At 47.6% G+C, this 14277-nt stretch overlaps 1 protein-coding gene across 1 annotated transcript; it reads right to left on the bottom strand.

Annotated features, from left to right (window-relative positions):
• Positions 1 to 2836: 2836 nt before the first annotated feature.
• Positions 2837 to 14097, bottom strand: Cxcl17 (C-X-C motif chemokine ligand 17). The gene is made up of 4 exons (XM_032894173.1): positions 13901 to 14097; positions 6017 to 6097; positions 5171 to 5272; positions 2837 to 3251 (listed from the first exon to the last, which is right to left on the bottom strand). The coding sequence occupies exons 1-4, from the start codon at positions 13977 to 13979 to the stop codon at positions 3154 to 3156; spliced, it is 360 nt and encodes a 119-aa protein (XP_032750064.1). The 5' UTR covers positions 13980 to 14097; the 3' UTR covers positions 2837 to 3153.
• Between the last annotated feature and the right edge of the window lie 180 nt (positions 14098 to 14277).

The raw sequence follows: 14277 nt of genomic DNA, 5'->3' as shown, positions 1-14277 counted from the left end.
TCTCTAGAATAAAAGGGATGCGGGGCGGTGAAGGAGGAAGACTGCAACCCTAAGGCCTAGCAGCTTGCAGGCCTCAGGCTTGACCTACTGAAAGGAGCGTAAGTCGAGGGAGCTTCACGTGCCCTGGAAAAGGCGGGAAGCAGAGGAGGCCCAAGACTCGCACATGCGCACTGCATTCTCAGCCGCTTCTGGGTAGCCCATGCCAGAAGCTTCAGGAACCCGGCTGCACTGGGAGAATTAAGCCTCGATTTTCTTCTTGACGGAGCAAGCATTATTCTGTCCCCCTGAGAAACCTCTTAAGTCTTTGGGGGAGGCGGGGCGGGCTCCCTGAGGTGAAAGACCATCACTACCGGCCTTCAGGACTATAACCTTCTCTGTGCTCCTGTCAGGACTGGGCTCTGTGGCGTTACCTGTCATTGCTTCAGAGAGGCAGCAGGAAGAACCGCCGCACCTCAGCAGCACCTCACTATGCTGTTTCCATTCAGCCTTGACCTCCCCACAGACAGAAGTCTGTGTTCTGCAACCCTATCCAGGCCCCTCTCCCAAGCTTCTAAATGCCATGAAACCCGGTCACTCCACGACGCCGAGGCCCTGTCGAGGCACTTGGCAGAGGCAAGACCTTCTCGAAGCAGAGGCTGTGAATGTTCCGGATGTTGAGCTAGTCTATACCACGCTTGCCCAGTGTAAGGCCCACATTGAGCATTGCGCTGTTGTTGCTTAGTGTGGTGTGCCTCACAACTATTGCTCGGCCATTTCCTTCCTTCCTTCCTTCCTTCCTTCCTTCCTTCCTTCCTTCCTTCCTTCCTTCCTTCCTTCCTTCCCAAATGAATGCTAGGAGGAGGGTGGTTTCTTTGACCTGATTCCTGAGTTAGAGCTCTTTCCCACTCCAATTTGATTTCCTTCAAATCTTTTGTACAGGGGCTGCCTAGCGTAAAGGGAGACAAACCTTGCTTTTACCCCTGTGTTTGCTGTTTCCAAACTGCAGGGTCTTGTGTAAGATCCTTCATTTTTTTTTTACGCCTCAGCATCCCTTCTCTACAGACTGGGGTGGGGGTGGGGAGTCTTGGAAGATGACCTGAGTGTTATAATCCCAGATACAGAAAATACTTAGCACGACTCATTCTAGCTCTAGTCTTCCAGGCTTAGACTCACCTGTATCCCAGTAGTGCTTGTGTTTCTGGAGGATGCCTTTCTTCCCATGTGGTAATTTCCCACCATATCCTGACATCTTTTCACAATTGGGTTTCTGTTTGGAGGGCAGCATTCCTGGGATCACTATCCCACCACTTGGCTTTGGAGGGTTTGACTTTGAGGATGAATTCAGGTATTTCTCCGTGTCAGACTCTGTAACACAATCAAAAAATGTCTTCCACTCTTGGGAGGGCTGCTGTATGGCTAGTTTCTGCAGTCTTGCTAAAATCCCTGACTCTGTCAAAGATCCCTGGTCAGACTTGACTCCTTGGACTAGAGGTGTTTGCTGGGCTGTAGGGTCTGACTGCTCAGCTCTCTCTTGGGAGACCAAGTCAGTTTGGGTAGGGAGTTTCTTGTCCGGTCCAGATACGGCCTGGGCTATAGATGTAGCCTCTACTTCTGTAGCTAGAGGTGGTTCTGCTGGTCCAGATTCTGCTGTCCCCACGTGTTCATCTCTGTGTTCTAGTTCCTTTTGAGTTGTATGCACTTTCCTCGCCCCAGGTCCATTCTGGGAGGTGGCTTCCTGTTGATCCGAGTGCACTTTGTGGCTTGGGAATGATTGCTGTGGTACAGGGAAGGCTAATGGGGTGAGAAGTTTCTGGAGCAGAGTAGATTGTTGAACTCCCTGTTCTTGCTGGAATTCAGCTCCTTGCTGGGCAGTGGCCTCATTTGGGAGACTTTGTTTCTGTGGGATACCAAATTCCTGCAGCTCCCTTGATCCTGGGTAGTCTGTGAGGGTCTGCTGTACCTCAGGTCTCCATTCTGGCCTAGACACAGAGGTAGAACTTGGCTCCATAGTTGTTATTTCCCTTGTGAAAGAAATTGGTCTCCTAGGTTTCATCCTTCTGCCCCCTACCCTTCAGGCTTCCTCTTCACAGATCTTTCATGATGGCACCTCCCTTTGGGCTCTAATCTTTTGTCCTGGCATTCCTGGTCTTTCTTTAGAGCTGGTCCGTGGGTTTTTCACTGCTGGTCCCCACACCTTGCCAAGTGATCACTCTGTGCCTCTTACTTTGGGAGAGGGGTTAGGGCTAGGAGGAGACTCATGTGCCCAGTACTGTCTTACAAGAGGGGAGGGGCTTGCCCTCTTGTGTCATAAATAGGGCCCCACCCCACTCGCTGCTCAGTTAAAATGACCAGTGACCCTTCTCATAAGACAGGTATCTTAACTTAGTCCTCTCTTTCAGCTGGGTGAGTGGTCTCTCCCCCCAGAGATGGGAATCTCATGTAGCCCAGGCTGGCCTCAAGCTACCAATCCTCCTGTCTTCATTAACCAAAGGCTGGGACCACAGGTGTGTACCACTACAGTTCATTGTTTTTCCCCCTCCCGATACCAGAGGAATACTTGAGGAGTCTCTATACTTTTAATGAGTTTCCTGTTCATTCATTCTTACATGCTGGTTGCCAGTAGAATTGTCTTAGATTGTTGCTCCGATCATTTTACACTCCCACTAAAACGTAAACAACACAAAGCAGATGCCATTCTGTTTTTATTGGCTCAAAACCCCTTTGAATGGCAGCTGGGATCCTCCTTTCCATCTTTCTAGCCTCGAGCTGTGCTTCTGCATTTATATCTCTTGTACTGTGTTAGAGACCCACAGAGTGCAGTGATAATGATGGGAGTGGTGATGAGGGTGGTGGTGGTGATGATGATGATGATGACAGGAACCATAAACACTGAAGGTTGTCTAGATGCTAAGAAACCACAATTTCTAAACCTTTATTGCTTCTAACTAGGCAGTCTCTGATTCAGTGCTTTACCTGCCTTTTAGACCCTGGACAGAAGGCACGTAAGAAGAGTGGCAAGTGCAGAGGACACAGTGGCAGGTACACAGCTGGGCTGTGCCTTCGAGAGCGCTGGGGTGCTCTTGGTGAGGATGGGGGTGGGGGGGTAAGAAGCGCTCTAGGGCTGGTCATCTCCCTCTCACTGAGAGCGCCTAGCTGGAGAACAGAGTCTCGAAACTATAAGGGCAGCGCGAAGCTTGCTAGTTGACATCGTTTGAGAAATTGCTGGCAGGTTCTGGAGGGCCTTTGTGACTTCCTGTGGTGCTTTTGGCGTCCTAGGGCACAAATAAGGGGAGGGGGGCTGTCATTAAAGAGTTAAAAGCACTTTATATTATTTTTATTTGTGCGTGCCACATGTGTGAGAATGCGTGAGGAAGTCAGACTAGAACTCAGATCCCCTGGAGCTTGAAGCACAGGTACTGGGAGCCACCCTGACGTGTGTACTGTACTGGGAACAAACCTGGTCCTCCTCTGGTTTTATTCTATTTTATCGACACAGGGTCTCCTCGTGTAGTCCTGGCTGTCCTGGAATTCACTCTGTAGACCAGGCTAGCCTCGCACTCAGAGCTTCACCTGCCTCTGCCTCCCACTGTAGAGAATAATGCAGGGACTAAAGGAGCATGACAGCTCTGACTGCCTCGGTCCTTTGGAAGAGCAGGAAGCGCTCTTAACTGTTGAGCTGTTTCTCCAGCTCCTTTAAAAACATTTACAAATTCGACTTTTATGCAAACTGTGAATATTATGAGATGTGGCTGGCTGTTATAGTTCATGCCAGCAATCTTGGCACTCAGAAGGCAGAGGACTTTTTAAGTTTGAGGTCCACCTAGATTCTAATAAAGTGAATCCCAAGTCAACTCAGGCCAGAATGAAAATCTATCTCAAAAAGCCAAACAAGCCAGGAATGGGGGCACACACCTTTAATCCTGGTGCCCAGGAGGCCAAGAGGTAGGAGGATTTCTGTGAGTTCCAGGACAGCCTGGTCTGCAGAGCGAGCTGCAGGACAGCCAGGGCTATACAGAAGACCCTGCCTCAAAAAAAAAAAAAAAAAAAAAAAACAAAAACAAAAACAAAAAAAAAAAAAAAAAAAAAAAAAAAAAAAACAAAAAAAAAAAAAAACCCCAAACAAACCAAAAACAACAACAACAACAACAAAACCAAAAAAACAAACCAAAAAGAAAAGGATCAAAAAGCCAAACAAGGGGAGGAGAGATGGCCCACCAGGGAAAATCACTTGCCAAACCTTATAACCTGAGTCCAATCCCACAGACTGATATAACAGGAGAAACAACTCCCACTCTGTACTCTGACCTCCATACATGTGATGCTACAGGTAAACACACACACACACACATACACACACACACACACACACACACACACACACTAAATGAAATATAATACTCTTAAAAATCCTGATGGTTTATTTGTGTGTGTGGTGTGTGTGTGTGTGTGTGTGTGTGTGTGTGTGTGTGTGCGCGCGCACGCGAGCGCGCGTTCGTGTGCTCAGATGTGTATGTAGATGTGGGGTTGCACGACTGTGATAGGAATGTGGAAGTCAGAGGGTAACTTGCAGGAGTCTGTTCTCTTCTGTCATGTGGGTCCCAGGGATTGAACTCAGGCTGTCATATTTGGCTGCAAGCACCTGACTTCTGAGCCATCTTTCAGGCCTCCGATTTAATTTTTGCACAATAGCATTTTAAATCAGACTGTAGAGCTAGAGAGACGGCACAGTGGTTATGAGCAGAAGGTGTCCTTTTAGAGGTCCCAGGTTCAAACCATATGGTGGTTCAAAGCCATCTACAGATCTGAACCAGGAAATCTGATCCCCTCTTCAGACCTTTGAAGGTCATGTGTGCGTGTAGTGTACTTAAATGAAAACAAACAACAAACAAATGTCAGATGAAGGAAAAGCCAAAATTCCACACTGACACACTGATACTGGTGTCATCCTCGGACATTAATGATCGGGTCACAGCTGCCGTCCCCTTTCACTTGGGTAAATGCTGCTGTTTGAGGAGCTAGGAATTTGATGAAACCTTTTTAGTTCCAGAATAAGTCAATCCTGATGGTTTTGCTCTTTCGGTTTTCCTACAAGCTGACACTGAGTAGAGGCTACTCGACGCAACTTTACCTCCTCCCCTCGTGACTCCACAGGGCTCAGTGTGGTTTAAGCAAGGCCACCCTTGAAACTTACTGTTCTTTTTCTCACTGCCCTTGACATGATCACAGGGACACTGCTTCCTGGGTGGCTCCAGCACTGCTGTGGTTTTTCTCTTTGAGAGTCGCAGGGACCAATCTGTAACAACAGGCTGCTTGCTTAGACAGGGGACAGGGACTCAGGCTGCTGCTTACACAGGGGACAGGGACTCAGGGTGCTGCTTACACAGGGGACAGGGACTCAGGCTGCTGCTTACACAGGGGACAGGGACTCAGGCTGCTGCTTACACAGGGGACAGGGACTCAGGCTGCTGCTTACACAGGAAGATTGGTACGTTTGAGGATAGGGACTCTGGCAGGGCTTCTGAGCCTCTGGTGCTCTTTCATAGAGACTGAGGAAAAGATCAACAGAGAACAATGGAGACCTCAAGCTGTGTGAACCCCAGGATTTCTAGATTGGTTTTGTGACTTTGGGGTCGGGATTTGCTGCCATGTTTAGAAAGGGGTATTGGGATGTCCCTGTGGGGACCAAAGAATCATAAGGCCCAGGTGTCTTTAGTGTTGCCTTTCTTCTGCTTCAGTCTTTCTATAGGGAACACCAGGCTAAGACTGGGATCCAAGATGTTTTTGGAGGGCCAGGAAAAAGTAAAGACCCTTTGAGAAGGTAGTGCTTGGAATGGGGGTGAGGGGTGGGGTTGTGGCTGGAGTAGTGCTTGTGTAGATCGTGGTAGGCATCTGGCTCCCGTGTGACTCATGGAGAAAGCAGGCATCAGTGCCGCTTCTGGTGGGATGCTGAGGTTAGCTGGATAACATCTGTGCTGGGCTCAGAGGGGTTCAGGGATCATGGCTGCACCAGCCCTGTGGGCAAGGCTGAACTACTGACCTTTGCAGTCACACTCTTGGCCACCTTCCCAGAGCCACCTCCTAGGAGCCCGGTGTTGATCCCCATGGTGTCTGGCGACCCCTGTTGGAGGGAAACATGTCTGTGTAAAGGGAAGGCTCCCGGCCTCTCTCAGCACAGTCTCTGTGTCTCTGTGTCTCTGTGTCTCTGTGTCTCGGTCTATCTGCCCCCGCCCCTCCACCGCTGTGCTCCGTGGTACTCCAAAAGAGGAATACTGTAAATGGATACAGAGCCGAGACTTAAAATCTAGCCTAAAAGCTGGAGAGATCCAGTGGGTGAAAGCACGGAGAGAACCCAGACGGGATTCCCAGCAGCTCCTGCATGGCGGCTCGCAGTCAAGTCTAAATCCGGGGTATCCAGTGCTCTCTTCTTACCTCCAGAGGCACTCATATCCAAAGCAAAAATAAATAAATCTTAAAGGAAAAAAAATCAGGCCTACTGACAAGCTTAACTGAGAAAGTGAGGAGAATGGCTTCTGAACCTAAGAGAAGACATGATGTGGTGACCGAGACTGCAGCCCCTCACAGTGAAACACTGATGACTCAGCTGACAGCACATAACTGTGAACCAAACTTGACCTCCAAGTCGCTGTGTTTGCGTCAGTTCCAGCTCACTGGTAAGAGGGTGGTATTTGTGCTTCTTCCTTTGGGACAGACACATTGCGTCCCAAGTCTATGGCTGCTAATTCTACGACTTCCATCTCTCAAAGACGAGGCCTTGCTGTGCAGCTCAGACTTGCACTTAACTCCTGGCCTTAAGGGAGCTGCCTGAATCTGCCTCCTGGGTAGCTGGGATTATCGGCGCTAACCGCCAACCCCACCTGTAAATGTTTCTGTGACAACGAAAGACGAAGGTTTAAAGGCCGATGATGTGGCTTAGCAGGGAAGGGCGCCCGCTGCCAGGTTCGAGAGCCTGTCCTCTGACGTTCACGCATTCCGTGTGTGACATGTGTCCCCACTCAAACCCACAGAAAACCTCAACTACTTAGATATAATACAGAATTTGTCTTGGGGTTTCTATTGCTGTGATATAAAAACCTGTGATAAAACTCTACGGCCAAAGGCAGCTGTGCGAGGAAAGGGCTTATTTCAGCTCCCAACTCATGACTCACACTCCATCACTACCCGAGGGAATTCAGGGTAGGAGTTCAAGGTTGCATCCTCGAGGCAGGCGCTGATGCAGAGGTCATGGAGGAAGGCCGCTTACTGACCTGTTCAGTCTGTGCATCTGCCTGGGGTCTCCCCACCTATAGTGAGCTGGGCCCTCCACACCAATCGCAAAAATACCCTACAGTCTTTCCTCCATGGTAGACTTAGGGAGACATTTTCTCAACAGAGGTTCCTTCTTCTTAGATGACCCTAGTTTGTGTCAAGCCGACACAAACAACCAGGACAAAGTTATTAAAAGATGAAGGCTTGTAGATCTGAGAATCTCAGGCTAGAACTGGGCCTACATGACATCTCCTGTGATTTTAGTTGGCAGTATTTTCTATTAAAATTAGCAACAGATTGGGGATGTCGTTAAGTGGCATGTGCTTGTCTGGCACGTATGATGCCTTGGGTTTGGTCCATAGCACCATGGAAACAATCAAATATGCCTTTATTTGTTTTTCAAGATACAGTTTCTCTGGATAGCCCTGGCGAATCTGGAAACTTGCTCTGTAGACCAGGTTGGCCTCAAACTCAGAGAGATCCACCTGCCTCTGACTCTTGAGTGCTAGACCACTACCACCTGGCTTAAACTATTCATTTTTTTTAAGACAGAGTCTCCATGTTACAGCGTGGGTTGGCCTTGAACTCCCAGTTCCCAGCTTCCACCTCTACCTGCCTAGCCCACTCTTTTGTTGTTTTTGGTTAGGAGAGTGTCTTGCTATGTGGTCTACGCTGCCCTTGAACTTTCAGCAATCTCTCTAGCACTGAGTCCCCATTTCTGGGTTTGCAGATGAGTACTGTGCTTGAGCTATTCTTGTGTAATTTTTTTTTCTTTTTTTGGAGCTGGGGACCAAACCCAGGGCCTTGTGCTTGCTAGGCAAGCGCTCTACCACTTCTTGTGTAATTTTTGACTTGAAATCTGTTGTGTATTGAGCTCTGTCCTCCCAAATTAATGTATGGAAGATCTAACCTGTACTACCTCAGAATGAGTATATTTGGAGAGTAGGGTTCTAAAAATAGTAATTAAGCCAAAATGAGGCTTTTGTGGTATTCTCTAAGAAGAAAATTAGATTTGAACATCAAGAGAGAGAGAGAGAGAGAGAGAGAGAGAGAGAGAGAGAGAGAGAGAGAGGAGAGACAGACAGACACCTTAAGGACATGTACACACAAAAGAACAGTCATGTGACTGGTAATAAAAAAAGATGCTAAAAGAGTATGTCCCCCTTCAAACCTGTGTGTTGGGGCTGAGAAGGCAGGGCAGCAGTGAAGAGCTCTTACTGCTCTTGTAGAGGGGCCTGGGTTCAGAGCAGTTCATAACCTACTGTAACTCTGGTTCCAGAGCACCTGACTCTCTCTTCCGGCTTCTGGGCACTGCATGCCTGTGGTGCACATACATGTAGGCAAAGCATTCATGTACATAAAACACAAGAGACGAGTCTTTGAAAGACAGATCTCTATGTTGTGTTCCTAATCCCTAATGTGATTGTATTAGGATGGGGGCTTTGCGGGGTCATGAAAGTGGAACTCCCAGGAATGGGATTGGTGTCCTTGTGGAAAGGGACCCCTGGGAGCTTTAATCTCCAGTGTTCGAGAATTGATTGTCTGCACACCGGAAGACGACTCTTACTTGAATTCAGTCCTGCTGGAACCGCGATCTTAGAAACCCTACTTTGGAACTATGGGAAATAAGTTCCCGCTGTTTCTAAGCCGCCCAGCCAACTGCATGCACCATGGCAATCCCAACTAAGATGGCGGCCAATTGTCTGCCAAAGCGAGAGGCCTTGGAAGAGACCCAGACCTTCAGGTGGCTCAGTCTTGGATTTCCAGCCTCCAGAAATACGAGAAAAATCTAATTTGTCCTCAAAGCCACCCAGCTGTGGTATTTTGCTATGGCACTCCCAGCGAATGCAAACATTCCTCTCTCCCTCAGTAGGTTCAGAGTCCGTGGCTCGGTGTTGATGGAGCCCATGGCTCCTGGCACATGGCAGGCATCTGGTTATTGTTGACTCAGTAAGTGGATGGACAAGTCTTCAGAGGCCGCCTGTTTCCCAGACTTGTGGCCTTTCTGCCACACAGATGGGTGGCGTGACGTCATTCCCCAGAGCAGCTTTCCAGTCTTCTCGCGTGCTGTCTGAGTGCTGCTCGAATCATTTAGATGGGCACAGCCCTTGCCTTCAAAACCTTTTTCTAGCATTTTCTCCTTGTGTGGCCTTTATTCCTTATTTCTGCAAAAATCCATAAATGTTTAAAGCCAGAGAAATATGGTAGATGATTTAGTTGAATCTCTTAATATAGACATTTTAAAATGCTAAATGATTACATTTAGCTACGTAGATATTGCAACTTTAATTTGAAAGCACAACAAACTACTTCTTCTTCTTCTTCTTCTTCTTCTTCTTCTTCTTCTTCTTCTTCTTCTTCTTCTTCTTTTCTTCTTCTTCTTTTCTTCTTCTTCTTCTTCTTCCTCTTCTTCTTCTTCTTCTTCCTCTTCTTCTTCCTCTTCTTAGCCACCCGGGATTTGGGCCCAGGCCCTCTGGAAGAACAGCCAGTGATTTTAACCATCGAGGCGTCTCTCCAGCTCCTCCTGTTTTTAAAGATCTACTTTTATGTGTAGAGTATATTGGCTCCATGTGTGTCTGTGTACCATATGCATGTAGTGTCCACAAAGGCCAGGAGGAGTCAGATCCTCTGGGACTGGAGTTAGAGAGTTGTGAGTCTGTAGATGCTGGGACTCGAACCCTGGGTTCTCTGGAAGAACAGCTCTTAACACTGAGCTGTCTTTCCTGCGGTTTTCATTTCTTTTTAATTTACGATTTTATTATTCATTTATTCATTGTGTGTGTGTGAGTGTGTAACAGTGCATGTGTGCATGTGCTGTGTGTGTGAGTGTGTAACAGTGCATGTGTGCATGTGCTGTGTGTGTGAGTGTGTAACAGTGCATGTGTGCATGTGCTGTGTGTGTGAGTGTGTAACAGTGCATGTGTGCATGTGCTGTGTGTGTGAGTGTGTAACAGTGCATACGTAGGGGTCAGAGGACAACTTTCAGGAGTTTGTTCTCCTTCCATGATGTGGCCCTGGGAATCAAAATCAGGTGCCAGTCTTGGCAAAACCAAAGTTTTTACCTGGCGAATCATCTTGCCACCAACCTCTCCTTTTTCCTCCCCGAAAGACAAGGTTTCTCTGTGTAGCCCTGGCTGTCCTAGAACTAGCTCTGTAGAGCAGGCTGGTCTTGGACTCAGAGAGATCTGTGCCTTTGCCTCCTGAGTGCTGGGATTGAAGTTGTGGGCCACCACCACCTGACAACTCTTTTTCTAAAAAAAAAAAAAAAATCCCAGTTTTGATCCTGGTACTGTGGTAAAATGTAAATGAGAGTATTGCTCAGTGGTTTGAGGCGCCTGCTGGCCAGGCCTGACCCAGGGTTCAACCCCAAGACTCACATGATAGTAGGTAAGAACCAACTCCTAAAAGTTGAACTCTGACCTACACACTCTATGCACCATGGGCTCCAAATAAATAAATAAATGAATAAATAAACAAACAAACTTTAAAAGTTATTTGAAAAAATATGTGAAAGATATATTGAAATTTTCATAATGTTTTGAAAACATGAAAAATTAAAAGTTAAAAATAACAAAATGCATTAGGTTAAAGGTATTTATTTATGGGCTAGAGAGCACTGGCTGTTCTTCCAGGTCCTGAGTTCATTCCCAGCATATACATGCTGGCTCACAACCATCTGCAATGAGATCTGGCGCCCTCTTCTGGCCTTCAGGCATACATGCAGGCAGAACACTGTATGCATTATAGATAAACCTTGAAATTCCCTGGAGCTGTGTTACAGGCTGCCAAATGTATCTGCTGTGAACTGAGCCCAGGCCCTCTGCAAGAGCAGCCAGTGCTCTTAACTGCTGAGCCATCTCTCCAGCCCCCATTACATTAGATTTTTGTGAGGACAAAATGAGATAACAGTATATTAATTATGACACTTAAAACTGTGCCTGCAGCACAGGATATACCAACACATGTCAGCTATTATCATAAGAAATTTATTAGAAATAGTGAATAATCTATTATTAGTAATTTATTCATAATATTATATATTCTCATGTATTTCTTATTTTCTTCTCCTCTTTGAAAAGTATAATGAGTATAGATGTAAGGTATTTGGAGGTAAGATCAGATTTTAAAAAAACATGTGTATGGGTGTTTTGCCTGCCATGTATCAGTGCACCAAATACACACAATACCCACGGAGGCCATAAGAGGACGTCAGAGCCCTTGGCAGTGGATTTACAGACAGTTGTCAGCCACCACGTGGGTGATGAGACTCAAACCAAGGTCTTTTGGAAAAGCAGCCAGGTCTTTCAACCACTGAGCCAGAGCACTCTAGCTTGTAAGGTAAATTTTATTTTGAGAATTGATTTGTAGTTTGCGTATTGGTCATTTCCTGTGGCTACCAAGTGGTTCAGATGTGTGTGAATGCTGTGAAACCGGGCCACCCGCACCCAGCCCAGATTGTTTGTGACAGCGCCATCTGGAGGCCTAAAGAAGTTAAGCGACTTAGGAAGTTTGCAAATCAGACAACAAAGGCAGAGGCAACAAGGTCTTCTTGACTTCAAGGGGTAGTGTGAGAATTTGGGGAGTCTAAGTCTAGAGTGGAGCCAGGTTTGTCAATGTTGCTGTAGAACTGGGTTTATTAACTGGACGTGGTCCCTTGCCGGAACATCGACCAGTGAGTAGCTGATTTTTTTTTTTTTTTTAGCTTTCTTAACTCCATGGAGGTTTACTATTGGTGATTAGTGGATAGAGGCCCACACAGAGTTGTCCACCACCAAACTTAAGTAGTAAGTTAGTCCTATAATCCCAGCTACCCGGGAGGCCCAGACAAGAAGGTCCCAGGTTCAAGGCAGTCTGGGAAAAAATAAAGGTCGTGTATTAACCAAAATAGGGGCAGGCGGGTGGTAACGGTGTCTGTGCAGAGGCAGGTGGATATCTCTGAACTCAATGCCAACCTGGTCTTCAGAGCAAGTTCCAAGACAGCCAGGGCTAGCTACACAGAAAGGCCCTGTCTTGGAAAACAAACAAACAACAAACAAACAAACAAAAAAATTGAGGCAGGGCTGTAATTCTGTAGCACGCATGGGGTTCAGTGTTCAATCACACACGCATACACACACTAGCAACGACAAGAGAAAGCGGCGCTGTCACATCTCGGCATAAGAGTCACAGAGGTGAATCATCCTGAACTTAGAAACCCGAGCACTTAGCTAATATTTACTGAGTGCGATGCGGGACAGTGTAAAGGTTGTGGAAACAATGCATCGGTCTGTGCCACCGAGGTGGTTACGGTTATAACCTGCGGGGCAGGAGAAGTAAAAGGGACGCACTCTTACAGCGTGAGACAGGATACGATATGTACAAAAAAGAGTCCAGACTGAGCTGAACAGAGCGAGGACAGAGCTCTGTCTGGTTGTAGGAGCAAGCAAAGGAGACGTGGGAAGGCGTTTGCTTTTGAGCTAGTTGTGTGAGTAAAGTTGAGCTGGTTTGAAAACACAGGACCTGTTGGGGATCAGCAGTCTAGTTTGATTGGAGCATAAGTGTATCTTTGTGAGTGGAAGAAAGTGGACTGGAAAGGTGTGTTGTGACTAGAGCTTTGAGTCCTTGGGGGAGGACTCTAGCCCTGGTGTCCCTGTAGTGATAGATATGGCTTCCCCTCCAGAGTGGCCACTTTGGGCCCCAGGACTGAAGAGCTCAGAGAACTTTCTCTACGAAGGAGAGAAGTCGGACGTTGGGGGAGGCAGGTGATCCTGAATTTAGGGTCACCCTGATGCCGAGTACACCACAGATTACCCCACCCACAGATAGCCCAGGGGTCCAGGGGGATGGTGCTCTCAAGTAGAAAGGTACACGGACAGAGACGATCCTGCTTCTGTGTGGTTGTTCTGTGAAGAGCTGGGACGAACTGGGACAGATTCAGAACCCCTACCAAGTCTGCTTCTCAAAGGGCAAACCATTCAACCGAGCCCGGCGTGGCTAAAGTGTCTGCATGACTACTGCCTGATGATGGGACTGACCTAGTCTGTGTCATCAGTGGCTTACCTGGCATACTCTAAAATATAGAACTCCTCATTTCTTTCCTTTCCACCACAACCCCCACCCCCAGCTGAGCCCCGAGAAGATCTGTGACTTTTCTAGGGGGAGGTTGGGAAGGTAAGGGAAGTGGATCTTGGCTGGGCTGTGTGTATACTTACGTGTTTGTTGAAGCTACAGTTGCAGACACCTTGGTAATGTGCCTTATACTTTACAGAGTCCTGTGGGATAAATCGGGTCCTTCCTTTTTTGCTAACGAGGATTCTGGTACTGAAGAAAGACTAACCTAATTACCCTAACTTGTTGTTGCGACAAGAACATTGTAACGCCTTTGTCGTTGTTGGGTGTGCCATGGTTCCTCCCAGCAATGTCAAAATAACCTGTGGCGTGCGCACGGCGCAGGTGAGGTGGACATTAGTCTTGAGCACGCATGGCGGCCCATGCTTATAAGGCTGGGACCTTCCTACTGAGGTAGGAAGAGCCCAAGTTTCTGGTCAGCTTGAGCTACAGATCAAGATCTTGACTCGAGGGGAGAGAAAAACAGAAGTGGGGAAGGAAGGACGAGGTAAAGAGGAAGGGAGGGAGAGAGAGAGAAGAGGGGATATTATTATCCCGTTGTATTTACCTTGATTCGGGCTGCTGGAGACCATGGCCATGAGCATCGCTGTCAGCAGCAGAAGGAGGGGAGAGGCTAGAAGCTTCATTGCGGCTGTCTGCAGTTTCTTAAGGACTGTGGGGGACTGTCACCAGCGAGAGGCTTCTGATTTCCTGTCACTGCTCAGGTGGCGTAGTGTGCGCACAATTTAATCCCACACCAGAGCACCCATGAGAAGATGAGAGCAAGAAGGCGGTGCTGGCCTCTTTAGTACCAGATTGGACCAGGTCTTTACAGGAATGTGGGAGGTAAAAGTGGTCAAACAAAAGAAACCACTCTCAAGAGAAAGGATTAAGGGCTTGGCAGCGGGTGCCTGACTCCTCCCCCACTGTGGGGGCTTCACTCTC

The sequence above is a fragment of the Rattus rattus genome, chromosome 2, assembly GCF_011064425.1.
Source record: "Rattus rattus isolate New Zealand chromosome 2, Rrattus_CSIRO_v1, whole genome shotgun sequence".
NCBI lineage: Eukaryota > Metazoa > Chordata > Mammalia > Rodentia > Muridae > Rattus > Rattus rattus.
Note: the sequence above shows the minus strand (reverse complement) of the source record. Positions and strands in the feature narration are given on the sequence as shown.